The 18,500-nt window shown below is 42.1% G+C and overlaps 1 protein-coding gene across 3 annotated transcripts in view; it reads left to right on the top strand.

Moving 5' to 3' along the window:
* Positions 1-15,384, top strand: part of c1qtnf1 (C1q and TNF related 1) — a 91,419-nt gene extending 76,035 nt beyond the window's left edge. For 2 of the 3 annotated variants that reach the window (XM_065012694.1, XM_065012695.1), the window contains 3 exons: positions 10,906-11,111; positions 11,285-11,412; positions 12,459-15,384. In XM_065012694.1, the coding sequence (XP_064868766.1) occupies positions 10,906-11,111; positions 11,285-11,412; positions 12,459-13,009 (885 nt within the window). In that variant the 3' untranslated portion in view covers positions 13,010-15,384. Of the gene's footprint in view, positions 1-4,794; positions 4,897-5,024; positions 5,104-10,905; positions 11,112-11,284; positions 11,413-12,458 lie in introns of those variants that run through there. The other variant, XM_029646507.2, reaches the window with a different exon arrangement.
* Positions 15,385-18,500: the final 3,116 nt, after the last annotated feature.

Raw genomic sequence — 18,500 nt, 5'->3', positions numbered from 1 at the left:
TCTGGATTACAACCAAATTAATATAGTATCAAATGTACTATTTTACGTATTGGATCACAAAAAAATATAAATTTTACATTACCGTGTAGTTTATCAATAAAATGGTCTGATGGTGATGTGGATATACTTGGTATACATCTCACTCATACATTTTAATAGAAAGTTGGCAAAAATAAATAAGATCTTGCCAACATGAAAAGGTTAAATACCTTTCTATCTGTGGAAAAATCACCCTTATTAACTCTTTAGTAATATCCCAGTTTACCTATTTGCTTATATGCTCTTTTAGTTTTTCAACCCTCCTATTATGTTGCGGGTCAATTTGACCCATTTCCACTTTTGAGTTGTCTAAAATACTAGTTAACCTCTCCCTTTTCTTCATGAAATTAAATTACTTTTCCTAATTTATGGTCATGAACCTAACTTCAAAAGGTGGACACATTGATGTGTTGTGGAATATCTGTAGATTTTGTATACAAACATGATGTTGTGGGGCATTTTGACCAGGAGGCTTTCGTGTGTATAGATATTTGCGCAGGTTCAAAATAAACAAGTGTTTATTGCAGTATTCTGTTTTGAATGGTTCTGGTTGCGCTTTTATAATTATGTTTGGGTGAAAAGGAGCTTTCCCAAGCTTCATCTCAATGTGAGAGCAGCAGATCTCTGATGGATGCAGTGGATACAGGTGTTGACAAGAAATGGAAAATATTTTTTATTTATTTATTTTTTATTTCACCTTTATTTAACCAGGTAGGCAAGTTGAGAACAAGTTCTCATTTACAATTGCGACCTGGCCAAGATAAAGAAAAGCAGTTCGACAGATACAACGACACAGAGTTACACATGGAGTAAAACAAACATACAGTCAATAATACAGTATAAACAAGTCTATATACAATGTGAGCAAATGAGGAGAGAAGGGAGGTAAAGGCAAAGAAGGCCATGGTGGCAAAGTAAATACAATATAGCAGGTAAAACACTGGAATGGTAGTTTTGCAATGGAAGAATGTGCAAAGTAGAAATAAAAATAATGGGGTGCAAAGGAGCAAAATAAATAAATAAATTAAATACAGTTGGGAAAGAGGTAGTTGTTTGGGCTAAATTATAGGTGGGCTATGTACAGGTGCAGTAATCTGTAAGATGCTCTGACAGTTGGTGCTTAAAGCTAGTGAGGGAGATGAGTGTTTCCAGTTTCAGAGATTTTTGTAATTCGTTCCAGTCATTGGCAGCAGAGAACTGGAAGGAGAGGCGGCCAAAGAAAGAATTGGTTTTGGGGGTGACTAGAGAGATATACCTGCTGGGGCGTGTGCTACAGGTGGGAGATGCTATGGTGACCAGCGAGCTGAGATAAGGGGGGACTTTACCTAGCAGGGTCTTGTAGATGACATGGAGCCAGTGGGTTTGGCGACGAGTATGAAGCGAGGGCCAGCCAACGAGAGCGTACAGGTCGCAATGGTGGGTAGTATATGGGGCTTTGGTGACAAAACGGATTGCACTGTGATAGACTGCATCCAATTTGTTGAGTAGGGTATTAGAGGCTATTTTGTAAATGACATCGCCAAAGTCGAGGATTGGTAGGATGGTCAGTTTTACAAGGGTATGTTTGGCAGCATGAGTGAAGGATGCTTTGTTGCGAAATAGGAAGCCAATTCTAGATTTAATTTTGGATTGGAGATGTTTGATATGGGTCTGGAAGGAGAGTTTACAGTCTAACCAGACACCTAAGTATTTGTAGTTGTCCACGTATTCTAAGTCAGAGCCATCCAGAGTAGTGATGTTGGACAGGCGGGTAGGTGCAGGTAGCGATCGGTTGAAGAGCATGCATTTAGTTTTACTTATTAAAAACTAAATAAATGCATGTATTTAAGAGCAATTGGAGGCCACGGAAGGAGAGTTGTATGGCATTGAAGCTTGCCTGGAGGGTTGTTAACACAGTGTCCAAAGAAGGGCCGGAAGTATACAGAATGGTGTCGTCTGCGTAGAGGTGGATCAGAGACTCACCAGCAGCAAGAGCGACCTCATTGATGTATATAGAGAAGAGAGTCGGTCCAAGAATTGAACCCTGTGGCACCCCCATAGAGACTGCCAGAGGTCCGGACAGCAGACCCTCCGATTTGACACACTGAAATCTATCAGAGAAGTAGTTGGTGAACCAGGCGAGGCAATCATTTGAGAAACCAAGGCTGTCGAGTCTGCCGATGAGGATGTGGTGATTGACAGAGTCGAAAGCATTGGCCAGATCAATGAATACGGCTGCACAGTAATGTTTCTTATCGATGGCGGTTAAGATATCGTTTAGGACCTTGAGCGTGGCTGAGGTGCACCCATGACCAGCTCTGAAACCAGATTGCATAGCAGAGAAGGTATGGTGAGATTCGAAATGGTCGGTAATCTGTTTGTTGACTTGGCTTTCGAAGACCTTAGAAAGGCATGGTAGGATAGATATAGGTCTACAGCAGTTTGGGTCAAGAGTGTCCCCCCCTTTGAAGAGGGGGATGACCACAGCTGCTTTCCAATCTTTGGGAATCTCAGACGACACGAAAGAGAGGTTGAACAGGCTAGTAATAGGGGTGGCAACAATTTCGGCAAATAGTTTTAGAAAGAAAGGGTCCAGATTGTCTAGCCCGGCTGATTTGTAGGGGTCCAGATTTTTCAGCTCTTTCAGAACATCAGCTGAACGGATTTGGGAGAAGGAGAAATGGGGAAGGCTTGGGCGAGTTGCTGTTGGGGGTGCAGTGCTGTTGACCGGGGTAGGAGTAGCCAGGTGGAAAGCATGGCCAGCCGTAGAAAAATGCTTATTGAAATTCTCAATTATGGTGGATTTATCAGTGGTGACAGTGTTTCCTAACTTCAGTGCAGTGGGCAGCTGGGAGGAGGTGTTCTTATTCTCCATGGACTTTACAGTGTCCCAGAACTTTTTTGAGTTAGTGTTGCAGGAAGCAAATTTCTGCTCGAAAAAGCTAGCCTTGGCTTTTCTAACTGCCTGTGTATAGCGGTTTCTAGCTTCCAGCTCTGATGCCAGCTCTGCCCTCCTCGACGAGACAATAAAACCAGCACCACATTGTGTTCAACATGTGGAGGGAAAGACTGAGTGTTACTCTTACTGGGAAATACAAAAGAATGCCTAGTTGGGGAAACAGAAAATGCTTGTTCGTGAGAAAGGAAATATGTTTCACAAATAACAAAATTAAAAGGGCATATTTATATAATGAATATGAATTTGGGGGGCAGAAATGATTAAATATTAAAGCATTAGACTTCTCACTAAAGGCTTCAGTCATACAAAAGTTATACTTAAATCGGAACTGGTTCTCTAGCAAATTAGTAAGAATGTCTCACCCTATATTCAAGAAAGGCCCTTTTCCCTTCGGCGTCATTTTGATTAAATAAAAGAAAATGTACGCTAACCACGCTGCACCTTGGTCCTCTCCTTTCAACAGCCGTGACAACCAGAAAAGACAGAACAAGTAATACAACAAATATTGTGGTTAAACTCAAATATACTAATTTTATGATAGAATGTTTAAAAAAGGTATCATTTTTGTAAATTATATCATAAATAGGACTGGTGGAGTTATGTCACACATGCAGACAACAAAAACATGGAAATGTCTGGAATATCCAAAATTACAGCCAACTAATTGCAGCATTACCGCAAAAATTGAAGAGGAAAGTGGCAGGGGGAAAAAGTAAGGAACTTGTCTGTCGACACTGCATTAAAGACCATAATTGGTTAAAGACAATTGTGATAAATAAAAAAGTTTACCAGTTTCATTTAAGGACCAAAACATTTGACAGCCGTGCCGTATAGATTGCAAAATAGTTGGGAAGAGATTTTTGATGGGCCGATTCCATGGCACATGGTTTATGAACTGATACGCAAAATGACGCCGGATTCAAAACTTTGAATTTTTCTATTTAAATTATTATACAAAATTATTGCAACCAATAGACTAATTTATGTGGGGGATACAATCTTCCCAGCTCTGCAGATTTTGCTGCAAATAGGCAGAATCATTAGATAATTTGTTTTGGTACTGTCCATTTGTAGCTTGTTTTTGTTCACAGGTCCAGGAAAGCCTGAAGAATTGCAATATTTACCTGGAGCTAACCTTGCAGATAGCACTACTGGGTGAGCTCAAAAGTCAGTCAATCAATCAATAATATTATAATACTTTTAGCAAAAACTTTTGTTTTCAATTTACAATCTGTAGAAACTATGAGAATAGAAAGGTTCAGTACCTTTGTGAAATATCACAAGTTGAAAAATATATGGCAAATAGAAATCCAATATGGATGGTGTTAAGAGATAGATGGGAGGGGTTGAATGGAGCTGAAGGTTGGGACTAATAACTAATAACAACTAGATAACTAATGTAAAACATACTGTGCCCGTAAAACGTATATAGGTTAAGAACTTTTGTGAAAGAACACAGTTTGAAAGCTATGGCAAATAGAATGTATGTATGTATGTATGTATGTATGTATGTATGTATGTATGTATGTATGTATGTATGTATGTATGTATGTATGTATGTATGTATGTATGTATGTATGTATGTCAAGATGGCGCCGAAGAACATGGCTGAATTTTTACTTTCTCCCAACCAATTGTGATATTTTGTTAATTTTTTGCATTTTGTGTAACTTATTTTTTAACTTATTGTGTACATAATGTTGCCGCTACCGTCTCTTATGACCAAAAATAACATCTGGACATCAGAACAGTGATTACTCATCACGGACTGGAAGAAACTTTTTCATTTAACGAGTCTGACGAGAAGGATAACCTGCTTTCACTGGAACAGGCCCAGATCCACGCCTTTTACGTGAAGAAAAGACACAGGAAAAGGGGCCGCAGATCGGGCAGCCTTCTGAGAATCCGTAGACGAGCAGGTAAACTCCCACTGCCATCCATTCTTCTTGCTAACGTGCAATCATTGGAAAATAAAATGTATGACCTACGATTAAGATTATCCTACCAATGGGACATCATAAACTGTAACATCTTGTGTTTCACCGAGACGTGGCTGAACGACGACACGGACAATATAGAGGTAGCGGGATTTTCCATGTACCGGCAGAACAGAGACGCTACCTCTGGTAAGACCAGGGGTGGGGGTGTGTGTCTATTTGTCAATAACAGCTGGTGTGCGATGTCTAATATTAAAGAAGTCTCAATGTATTTTTCGCCTAAGGTAGAGTAGCTTATGACAAGCTGTAGACCACACTATCTACCAAGAGAGTTCTCATCCAAATTATTTGTAGCCATCTATTTAACACCACAGAATGAAGCTGGCACTAAAACCCCTCTCAACCAACTCTGTAAGGCCATAAGCAAAGAAGAAAATGCTCACCCAGAAGCAGCCCTCCTAGTGGCTGGGGACTTTAATGCAGGCAAACTTAATTCAGTTTTACCAGAGAAAAAATAAATCCTAGACCACCTTTACTCCACACAAAGAGATGCATACAAAGCTCTCACCCGCCCCCTGTTTGGCAAATCTGACCATAATTATATCCTTCTGATTATATATAGCAAATTCTCCAGTGTTATTTAGTCTTCCCAACTCTGGCATGATAACAATAATTTAAACAGGTTAAGAATCACAGATGGAATCCGAGGACACGTTCTCAAAGCATGCACAGGCCAGCTGGCAGATGTCTTCCCAGACATTTTCAATCTCTCCTTGTCCCAGTCTGTAATCCCAACATGTTTCAAGCTAACCACTATTGTCCCTGTTCCCAAGAGCTCCAAGGTAACTTGCCTAAATGACTATCGCCCTGTAGCACTCACTTCTGTAATTATGAAGTGCTTTGAAAAGCTGATCATGGCACACATCTACGCCATCATCCCAGACACCCTAGACTCACTCCAATTCACATACCGCTCCAACAGATCCACAGAATACGCCATTTCAATTGCACTTCACACTCTCCTCTCCTTCCTGGACAAGACGGGAAATAACTATGTGAGAATGCTGTTCATAGACTACAGCTCAGCGTTCAACACCATAGTCCCCTCCAAGCTCATCACCAAGCTAGGGCCCCTGGGATTGAACCCTTCCCTCTGCATCTGGATCCTGGACTTCCTGACGGGCCAGCCACAGGTGGTAAGGCTGGCCCTCAGCACAGGGGCCCCTCAGGGGTGTGTACTTAGTCCCCTTCTGTACTCCCTGTTCACCCATGACTGTGTGGCTGTGCATGACTCCAACACCATCAAGTTTTCTGATGATACGACATTGGTATGCCTGATCACCAACTGTGATGAGTCAGCCTACAGGGAGAAGGTCAGAGACTTAGCCGTGTGGTACCAGGACAACAACCTCCCTCTCAACATCAGTAAGACCAAGGAGCTGATTGTGGACTATTGGAGAAAGAGGGGAGCGAACACCCCATCCATATCGACGGGGCTTTTGTGGAGTAGGTCGAGAGCTTCAAGTTCCTTGGCGTCTATATCACTAAAGACTTAACATGGTCCACCCACACCCACACAGTTGTGAAGAGGACATGGGAGGGCCTCTTCCCCCTCAGGAGGCTGAAAAGATTTGGCATGGGCCCTCAGATCCTCAAAAAGTTATACAGCTTCACCATCAAGAGCATTTTAACTCGATGCATCTCCGCAATTGCACCGCCCTTGACTGCAAAGCGCTACAAACGGTGGTGCAGACAGCCCAGTACATCACTGGCGCCAAGCTCCCTGCCATCCAGGACCTTTACACCAGGCAGTGTCAGAGGAAGGCCCAAAAAACTGCCAAAGACTCCAGCCACCGAAACCATAGACTGCTCAATCTGCTGCCCTTTGCAAATCGATACCGGAGCATCGGCTCTTGGACCAAAAGGCTCCGAGACAGCTTCTACCCCTAACCCATAAGACTGCTAAATAGCCAGTCTGCTAAAACGTAAATTAATAGTACCCAAACTATCACACACTCACTAGACTTTACATACAGTCCACTATATACATACTCACTCACACACACTACACTGACACAAAACCCTTACAGATAGCACACACATGCATACCGAGGCAACACAAACACACACACACACACACACATTTACACTTCCTAATTTGTAAATTGCAAATGTTGTGCAAAGCTGTCATCAAGGCAAAGGGTGGCTATTTGAAGAATATAAAATATAAAATCTATTTTGATTTGTTTAACACTTTTTTGGTTACTACATTATTCCATATGTGTTATTTCATAGTTTTGACGTCTTCCCTATTATTCTACAATGTAAAAATATTAAAATGAAAGAAAAACCCTTGAATGAGAAGGTGTTCTAAAACTTTTGACCGGTGGTGTATACAGTTGAAGTCGGAGGTTTACATAAACCTTAGTCAAATACATTTAAACTCACTTTTTCACAATTCCTGACATTTAATCCTAGTAAAAATCCCTGTCTTAGGCCAGTTAGGATCACCACTTTATTTTAAGAATGTGAAATGTCAGAATAATAGTAGAGAGAATGATTTATTTCACCTTTCATCACATTCCCAGTGGGTCAGAAGTTTACATACTGTCACGGTCTGACCATCGTTCGTATGTGTTTTCCTTGTTTTAGTGTTGGTCAGGACGTGAGCTGGGTGGGCATTCTATGTTGTGTGTCTGGTTTGTCTATTTCTATGTTTGGCCTGATATGGTTCTCAATCAGAGGCAGGTGTTAGTCATTGTCTCTGATTGGGAACCATATTTAGGTAGCCTGTTTTGTGTTGGGTTTTGTGGGTGATTGTCCTTAGTGTCTTTGGTCCTGTCTCTGTGGTAGTTTACGCAAGTATAGGCTGTTTCGGTTTTTGTTACGTTATTTGTTTTGTAGTGTTTGTATTTAGATTCGTGTTACGTTTGTTGAATAAACATGGATCGCAATCTACACGCTGCATTTTGGTCCGACTCTCCTTCACCACAAGAGAACCGTTACACATACACTCAATTAGTATTTGGTAACATTGCTTTTAAATTGTTTAACTTGGGTCAAATGTTTCGGGTAGCCTTCCACAAGCTTCCCACAATAAGTTGGGTGAATTTTGACATAGTCCTCCTGACAGAGCTGGTGTAACTAAGGTTTATAGGACCCCTTGCTTGCACACGCTTTTTCAGTTCTGCCCACAAATTTTCTATAGGATTGAAAAGGTCCCTCTTTGCCATGCAAATGAACGGAATCCCCCAAATCATTTCCCCTGCATTTCTGCCCTGCCACAAAAGGACCAGCTGACATCATGTCAGTGATTTTCTCCTTAACACAGGTGTGAGTGTTGATGATGACAAGGCTGGAGATCACTCTGTCATGCTGATTGAGTTCGAATAACAGACTGGAAGCTTCAAAAGGAGGGTTGTGCTTGGAATCATTGTTCATGGTTGCCTGCAAGGAAACATGTGCCGTCATCATTGCTTTGCACAAAAAGGGCTTCACGGACAAGGATATTGCTGGCAGGAAAATTGCACATAAATCAACCATTTATCGGTTCATCAAGAACTTCAAGGAGAGCGGTTCAACTGTTGTGAAGAAGGCTTCAGGGCGCCCAAGAAAGTCCAGCAAGCGCCAGGAGCATCTCCTAAAGTTGATTCAGCTGCGGGATCGGGGCACCACCAGTACAGGGCTTGCTCAGGAATGGCAGCAGGCAGGTGTGAATGCATCTGTACGCACAGTGAGGCGAAGACTTTTGGAGGATGGCCTGTTGTCAAGAAGGGCAGCAAAGAAGAAGAAGAAGCCACTTCTCTCCAGGAAAAACATCAGGGACAGACTGATATTCTGCAAAAGGTACAAGGATTGGACTGCTGAGGACTGGGGTAAAGTCATTTTCTCTGATGAATGCCCTTTCCGATTGTTTGGGGCATCCGGGAAAAAAGCTTGTCCGGAGAAGACAAGGTGAGCGCTATCATCAGTCCTGTGTCATGCCAACAGTAAAGCATCCTGAGACCACTCATGTGTGGGGTTGCTTCTCAGCCAAGGGAGTGGGCTCACTCAAAATTTGCAGAAGAAAACAGCCATGAATAAAGAATGGTATCAACACATCCTCCGAGAGCAACTTCTCCCAACCATCCAGGAACAGTTTGGTGACGAACAATGCCTTTTCCAGCCTGATGGAGCACCTTGCCATAAGGCAAAACTAAGTGGCTCGGGGAACAAAACATCGATATTTTGGGTCCATGGCCAGGAAACTCCCCAGACCTTAATCCCATTGAGTATTTGTGGTCAATCCTCAAGAGGCGGGTGGACAAGCAAAAACCCACAAATTCTGACAAACTCCAAGAATTGATTATGCAAGAATGGGCTGCCATCAGTCAGGCCCAGAAGTTAATTGACAGCATGCCAGGATTGCAGAGGTCTTGGAAAAGAAGGGTCAACACTGCAAATATTGACTCTTTGCATCAACTTCATGTAATTGTCAATAAAAGCCTTTGACACTTATGAAATGCTTGTAATTATACTTCAGTATTCCATAGTAACATCTGACAAAAATATCTAAAGACAATGAGGCAGCAGACTTTGTGAAAATTAATATTTGTGTCATTCTTAAATATTTTGGCCACAACTGTACTTTACTGTACTCTACTGTTTTGTTTTGTACTGTACTCTACTGTGCTCTATTGAGCTTTATTGTGGTGTACTTTGATGTCCAAGCTTGTGAAACATAGACGTCTATGATTGGTTCAGATTTGTTTCCGGCCCAGACCAACCATATTTGGTCTTGTTTGGGTGCAGAGACATTAAAATAATAGCCAGTGTGTAGAATAATACCCACATATGCAAAGGAGGATATTGGATACCTTTGTGTACCTATTTAGGATACATCACCATGAAGAAAATGATATCTATAATTATGCATTTCTGTGTCAAACAGATCAGGGACGCATGACAAAATTCCTTTATTGCAATTCCCTTACCAGGTGTAAATCCACTTCACTTACTGTAGTTCAATATCCAAAATAGATGTTTTCAAAGTCAATGTGTCATGTCATAGCTGACACCCCATTCTTTCTGCAGACATCATTAAATAATATTTCAGAGCAAATATTTATTTGGAAAACATGGACACATAAAAAAACTGAGTGAGATTTTACAGAGATTCTGTTACCAAAGTTTGTATCTGCACAGTTATTTTGTAAAATGTTCAGTGCAAAATGTTAAAAGTAGTTATTGTGCATAGAGTTGTATGGTTTGTTAAACTTTGAAATCAATGGTTTTGAGTCTCAGCGCTTTTACTTTACTGTGGAATTGACGTTATAAGTTATATTCTTCAAGAATTATAGGGTATATATCATTTCTTAGTCCAAAAATTGATGTAGTAACTAAGGATTCTAGCTTTAAAGAAGTTCAAAGACAATCATATTCTCCAGCATAATTTCTCTTGAGTTAGGCTAATGTGTGGAAATGTGTGTTTTTATTTATTTACTTTTTACTCTGAGAGTACAGTCTGTCTCCGTCTCAAATGATACCATATTCCCTATATAGTGCACCACTTTTGACCAGAGCCCTTGTAAAACGTAATGCACTATATAGTGACATTTGGGACGCACACTGTTGTTGTTTGTCATATTGAGGTGTCATAGCCATCCAAGTGAAAACAGATGAGAATATACGAGTTTGGTTTATCCCACAAACACATTATGTAGCAGGCCAACCACTCTGTCTCCAGAGACACTGGGTCTGTCCCCAACTTCACCGATTATGTAGTAATCACTGTCCTAAAGAAAGAAAGAAAGAGGTCTATTCATGGCAAAACTAAAGTGCAGAACAACCATTTTGTTTTTAATGGATGAATCTCAATTGTATCTCCTTGATTTCCTGTGTCCTCTCTCCTCCTCTCCTTCTCAAAGTACATTGGAGAAGATATGGAGTTAATTACCATATGAGCTCAATCACTTCCTGATTATGACTGATGCCACTTCCTGTTTCCCGAAGATGACAGTGCGGGGTGGGCAGCCGCCCTCTGCCCTGTGTGCATGGGTGGTACTGCTCCTGTTGGTGGTCTCAGGTGAACCCTACCGGACCCCCTACGACCAGGAACAAGACCAGAACAGAGACAGGGACAGTGAGACAACAGACCTCAGGACAGACCCTAGGACAGACCCCAGGACAAACACCAGGGTCTACCACAGAGATGTCAGGTACTACTGCATACTACTCCTACATACTACTCCTCTGAGTGGCACCCCATTCTCTATATAGTGCACTACTATTGACCAGGGTCCCTATATGGGCCAAAAGTATTGCACAAAATAGGGAATAGGTTGCCATTTGGGATGTATCCATTGACATTGTTTTCTATTGCCCCTGGTAGTGAAGTGAGGGGTAAAGACTGTCGGCGGTGTTGTGACCCTGGAGAGCAGCCCCCTCCTCATTATTCCAACCCCCACTACCCACAACAGTACCAAGCGGTGCCACATATCAACATCACCATCCTCAAAGGTAGGTTGGTCACCTGCACTACTACTGACTACCACATTAAGTTAAGTGAACTTACGTACTTAAACTTAACCTTGTTCCCAGGCTCAATTTCTGAGGAGAGATGGTTGGTGGACGCAATTAACTTGAACTTAACTTCAACCGTTTGGAGAACCTGAATCACTGGGGGACAGCACTTTCCATTTAAAGAGTTGCAAGAACATCAAATTAGTGGTCCAGTGTAGCAGAAAGCAGATTGGTTCATTTGTCATAAAGGTAAAGGGCCGAATAGCAAATGGGTCTGAAGTTAGCAACTGAAGCTCGCAACTAGCAACTACACACAAGGCTTTCGAGAGTCAGCGAGCCTCTCATACCTTTCTAACCAGAATAATGTCTCTGCCAAGATCAGTTCAGGGCTAAACCACACAGGCATGCAGGGTCTTAAGCAAGCAGGATGAGCTTGGTGACTCTCCACAAAGATGAGAGGGGACAAACGCTTTGGGTTTGTGGGTAAGTAAATTGTTCCCCAGGGTTAGGAAAAGTAGTGGGTTAGGACTCACTGGTGGGCTGTGAAACGTTTTACTGGGTCTCAGCTTTAAAACTGGAGTGTGTCTGCATTCCAAATGGCACCCTATTGCATACATAGTGCCTATGGGCCCTGGTCAAAATTAGTACACTATATAAGGAATAAGGTGTAATTTGGGACTCAAGTTGTGTCTTGGGGGATAATGATGAGGCGATTAAAGGCTTTGGGCGAAAACATGTTTGGGAACCAGTGGGTTAGGAGAGGGGACAACAGCTGTGGGTATTTGTATCTGCCACGTTGTACATCTTGGATGCTGAGAATGTGAAAACAGATGTGGTACTGTAACTGTTATGGTGAATGACCACTAGCTATGCAAAGCAGTGGGCAAATCTGTGTCAGACACAAACACAATAATTTATCTGTAGTCTTACCTTAAACCATGACCTTTGACTGCAATCACTGACCTGAGGTATTCTCTTCTTATTGCCTTGAAAAGTTGCATGTACTGGAGTTTTACTAACATTTCTACTTCTTCCTCCTCCAGGTGAGAAGGGGGACAGCGGCCAGCGAGGACCGTACGGTAAATCCGGTAAGTCTGGCCAATCCGGTCCCCGAGGGCCCAACGGCATCAGGGGCACCAAAGGGAGCATAGGGACCCCGGGTGAACCCTGCAAGGCCCAGTACGCTGCTTTCTCCGTGGGCCGCAAGAAGGCCATCCACTCCAACGACTACTACCAGACCTTAGTGTTCGACACCGAGCTCGTCAACCTCTACGGCCACTTCAACATGTTCACCGGCAAGTTCTACTGCTACGTGCCGGGGGTCTACTACTTCAGCCTGAACGTGCACACGTGGAACCAGAAGGAGACGTATGTGCACGTGATGCATAACGAGAGGGAGGTGGTGATCCTGTACGCTCAGCCCAGTGACCGGAGTATCATGCAGAGCCAGAGCCTGATGCTAGAGCTGGAGAGAGAGGACCAGGTGTGGGTCAGGCTGTTCAAAGGGGAGAGAGAGAACGCCATCTTCAGCGATGACTTTGATACCTACGTCACTTTCAATGGACACCTCATCAAGCCAAAGAGCGAGGGGTAGGAGGAGGGGGACGGTTGCATCTATGTCCCAGGTGGCACCCTTTTCCATATATAGTGCACTACTTTTGAGCAGAGCCATATGGGCCCTGGTCAAAAGTAGTGTACTATATAGGGGAGAACAGGGTGCTATTTGAGATGTAGACAGGGTTGTGGGCTTGTGTGATATTATGGACATGTGTGAAACGAGATGGAGACACAATCAGAAGAGTGATTGGTTCACAGTTCATAGTAGAATATCTCCTTAATTTTCTTATTGTGTCTTTTAATAAATGTATTTTATATAACATAATCCAGATAGCAAAATATATATTTTGAGAAGTAAACCAAGCCAAGTCTTAATCTAGCAAAAACATGTTGCACACACAGTCCAATAAAGATTGAGGATCTTTTGGATGTTTTGTCAGGAACCAAACAAAATGAATTCAAGATTGTCACTGTTGTGTTGTTGAGTTTAAAGTGCCTTGAGGGTGTGAAGTAGTGTCCTGCATCTGCAGCCATCACATAGCTGTACTGATGTCCCTTTGGCCAGTGAACCTTAAAATGTACTCCATGTCCCCTGGCAGCACTAAGTGTACATCCCAAATGGCACCCTACTCCCTATATTTTGCACTACTTTTGACCAGAACCCTATGGAGCCTGATGAAAATTAGTGCACTAAATAGGGAATAGGGTGCCATTTGGGATCGAGACCATTTGATGAATTATGTATTTTGTGTGATGGAAAGTATTATAATTCTTACCAAGTTTGCACTCAGATAAACCATATGTTAGGTTAAGAGCACCCATCATAGCTTTCAAATGCAGATGTAGCGATAGAACATCTTTTTGAGTTACACAAAATGGCTATTAAATTACACTGTAAACATATCCTAAAACAAGTATTGATAGGGCTTACCCAGGAAAAACCTCCATAAAGGACCAATTCACAGTGAACAGGAGATGGAGCACTTTATATCTTGTTATTCAGGCTTTATTCCCTGACTGGATGAACTACACAGGTATACTTCATATATCATAAAACATTTCATACAACCTGGACTAGATAAAGCAACAGGTGCTAGAAGTGAATGAGACAAAGCATGGCATAGCTGTACATTCATTCACATAGCTGCATTCTGGTTGTTCAGTGACTGTGGACATTCAAAACCTGGAAGCAAACCTCTTTCCATTCAGCTAGAAAAGGTCACTCCATTTCTACAGTGTTGTCTGTCTGACATTTGTAGACTGTAGTCAGCCCTGTCTGTGGAGTTATTGTACTAGGGTGGGGTTGCCCTTTGATTATTTGAATAAAAAACCCAGCGCCAATATTGACAACATTGGTCCAGTGTGGATGTAACCCAGTCTCCATAATACAACAATAGACTCAGATTTACTGAAGATACAATATCGGTTTAGCAAAAATGGAAATGATAATCGCATAGGGCAAAATCAGTTACATATACAATAATAATACTACATGGTGCTTTAACTGTTCAATGGTGCTGTTTAGATTTGAGCAACAATCAATATATATATTATTGAGTTGTGCAAAGTATTTGATATATACTATGTTTTTAGTTTTTTTTATATAATGTATTGTCAATAAAAACGTGTTAGACCTCAGTGGTGTAGAAATATCTACCAAAATATGAATATCTTAAACAAAATATTTTTCCACAAGCCAGTATTCATTTTCCATGAAACCTTGAGTCATTGAAAATGTCCAGGGTGGTTTCGGAAATATTATATTTGTATACGAGTTGACGTCCCTAGAGCTCACTGTTAACTGCCAAGGCCCCATTCCAAACCAAACCCCCACACCCTATCCCTGTGTCCTAGATGGTCCTTGTTCCAAACCAAAACAAACCCTCACACCCTATGTCCTAGTTGGGCCCCGTTGCAAACCAAACCCTTATACCCAATCAATGGGTCCTAGTTCGGTCCTTGTGCAAACCAAACTCTCACACATTTTTAACATTTATATTTTAGTAGACGATCTTATCCAGAGCTACTTAATGAGTGCATACATTTTCATACTGGTCCACCATGGGAGTCAAACCCACAACGCTTTCATGCTCTACCAACGATCCATGGGTCTTAGTTGACTGTCCCTCATGGTTCTGAAGGGCCTCTTTTCAAACCAAACCATCACATGAAAAGATGATCTAGCGAGAAAGGCCAGATATTGAATTTGGTCTGGAATTAGATCCCAGGAAATACTTAGCCGAGACCAGAATTGCCAGAAAATGTTTTAGTGCCTGCAGACATACATGTTTTCTATAGTTGTTACTGTTTGACTAAGGCTGTTCAGCCACTATGCATGGTTTTAAAGTAGTTTTGATACGATCAAGTTGAGTATGTATATGGACCATATTCATTAAAAAGACAAATAAATAATGTTCTGTTGTTTGAGTGATAGGGTGCATGAGATATATGGTGCTTGTTTAGTTGTGTGTGTGTGTGTGCCTGTATTATATAGGGTGTGTCTCTATTTCTCCTGGCTATTTGATGGTGTGTACCTGCCAAACTTTCTCGGTGGACACAGAGGAATGTGCTTGGGAGAACAAAGCACACCAACCCAAACCCAGACCCAACCTGTAGACAGCAAATATTATGTCTTCTTAGTTACTACTTCCTCTCTCTGTCCCTCTCTCTCATTCTCTATGCCCACATAGGCACATATGCATGCAGTAGTCATGCACACACACACACACACACACACACACACACACACACACACACACACACACACACACACACACACACACACACACACAGAAATAAGAGCAATTTTGAAATGTCATAACTGTTTTGCGACAGTAAGAACATTGAATCATTTCTATAGGCTCCTGGTTTTGCAGAGGTCTTCTTCTGCCCTCTTGTGGCTTGGATTGGTAAAGCAGCTCTGTGTTTGATCCTGACCAAATCCCTGTCCTATCCTGGCCTGTCTTGGCTCAATCCCAGCACTCCTCCTGTTCAACACACACACACTTCACAAACACACTGTCAGCACTACCCCCCCCCCATACACACACACCCCGTACACCCTCGCCTCAGTATCTCTGGCCTCCAGCCATTTAGCCACTAGCAAGAATGAGCTGCAAAATACAAGCATAAAAAAACTGGAAGAAAAGGAAACACCAGTAGTCTTTTTTTCCCTCCCCTCCTCCTTGTCTCACTCTCTCCTTCTCTCTTCCCTTGATGAAGATAAGTGATTTAAAAAGCTTTTACCCGTGGGGGTAGAGTGAACCGAGTATAAATAAGCTATGAGAATAGATTAGTGTGTAGGGGTAATCAGCAGATGCCAGAGCCAGGGAATCTCCCAAGCGCAGCATAAATGCATAGAGAAAGATGGCAGCTAAAATGGCTGACACCATTTTAGCTGACCACAACACTCACACAGGGAGATATCACTGTCTGTACGGGGTGGTTAGCAATGGGGTCTACGTTCTGTACTACCTACCAGTAGAGCTGTTAGCTTTAACTCTCTGAATTTACTCTAATCTTTTTCTATTGGAGTAAAATGGTCCTGTGTTTACTTACAGGTGAAATGCTGAAGTTGTGGTTGGAAGATTCTCTGAGCTTCAAATGCTAGGGTTAGTGTTCAACCAAAACCCAAGCCTCAACCCTAGCGTCATGTCCACCTCCCAGTTCAACCCTGACCCTCAATCCTTATGGTAATCCTCTCCTCTCAAGCTATCATATAGAGAAATCCATGACTTTTAAATAATCATAACCACACTCTCACTTCAGGTGGTATACCTTATTTGACTATATACCGGTATTGATGCACGGACCAGTTTGGGTTTTTACTCCACCTCGTATAAGTGTGTGTCAAAGTTTGGTTTGTTAAATGTGTTACGCTACTCTGCCGTGTGTAATGTCTGTTTTTATAGTTTATTTGTTTGCTACTTGAGTCATCTCTCTCCTATCTCCTTCCACACACAGCAAGCCCCGCCCCCTTTCACTCAACCGGTCACAACCACTTGCAGTGATAGGTGCATGGTCAATGCCGCAGATGCAACAATATGTTGGTGACAACAATGCTGCTTTCCACTTTGCTTATTAATATATATATATATATATCCATGAGCATTCTATAATTACACAATTCATTTCTGTATCTTACTGTCTGCAAACACCTAGCTAGTTTGGATTTTCTTAGCAAGTTGTAGCTAAAATAAATTGTGGTAACCACTAATGTTAATCTATAGTTAGCTTGATAGTTAGCCAGCTGGCTAGCTAGCTAAATGTACTTAGAAGAAACGTAGCTAGATGATACAGCCTGGTACCAGTGCCGAGGAGTATTCTACGAAACAAGCTAGATCTATTCAGGGTTTTCTAACCAGCTTCACGTTCCTTAAATCACGGCTCAGTGATTTCATGCAGGGTAAGTGGAGGTAGCCGTGAGTTAGCCTGCCCTGGAACAGGGTAGTTCTGAAGGATTCGTTGCCATAGAAATATGCCTGTCTAAAGGTGAGCCACTTTCGTTATGACCCATTATCGTTGATCCAGAAAGGAAAAGGCGAAGCAAGAGGGATATTGTAACTGTGAGGTCAATGAGAGAGTCAATTGGCTTATTTCCTAAGTGTAGCTTATTTGATCGAATAGAAGTTTCGTAATGATTAGGCTGTTACAAGTGTTCTGATATAAGTAGGACCTGTGACATACTGGTAACTTGGAGAAAAAACATTTTATATTGGAGTTGTGCCTAGTCGTCACTAGTTACCTCAGTCACAAAGTCATAAACCCCGTCTATTTCTACAATTCCTTTTCTTGAAATGTGATTCTAACCCTAACCTTTACCTCATTGCTCACCTTAGCTTTCCATTCAGACCAAAAATAACATTTTTGTTTTAACAATGTATAACTTCATTAGGCCCTAATCTATGGATTTCACATGACTGGGAATACAGATATGTTTATCTGTTGGTCACAGATGCATTCAAAAAAAGAAGGGGCATGGATCAGAAAGCTAGTCAGTATCTGGTGTGACCACTACTTGCTCATGCAGTACAACAAATCTCCTTAGCATAGACTTGCTGGATATTGGCGGGAACTGGAACACGCTGTCATGCACATTGATCCAGAGCATCCCAAACATGCTCAATGGGTGACATGTCTGAGCATGCAGGCCATGGAAGAACTGGGAAATGTTCTGCTTCCAGGAATTGTGTACAGGTCCTTGTGAAATGGGGCTGTGCACTACCATGCTGACACATGAGGTGATCGCTGCAGATGAATGGAACTACAATGGGCCTCAGTATCTCGTCACGGTATCTCTGTGCATTCAAATTGCCCTCGATAAAATGCAATTGTGTTTGTTGTCCGTAGCTTATACCTGCCCATACCATAACCCCACCGCCACCATGGGACACTCTGTTCACAACGTTGACATCAGCAAATAGCTTGCCCACACGACGCAATACACAATTCTCTACAACAACTTTGGAGGCAGCTTGCCAATTGCACACTCCCTCAAAACTTGAGACATCTGTGGCATTGTGTTGTGT

This window comes from Oncorhynchus nerka, linkage group LG28 (assembly GCF_034236695.1).
Source record: "Oncorhynchus nerka isolate Pitt River linkage group LG28, Oner_Uvic_2.0, whole genome shotgun sequence".
Taxonomy (NCBI): Eukaryota; Metazoa; Chordata; class Actinopteri; order Salmoniformes; family Salmonidae; genus Oncorhynchus; species Oncorhynchus nerka.
Note: the sequence above shows the minus strand (reverse complement) of the source record. Positions and strands in the feature narration are given on the sequence as shown.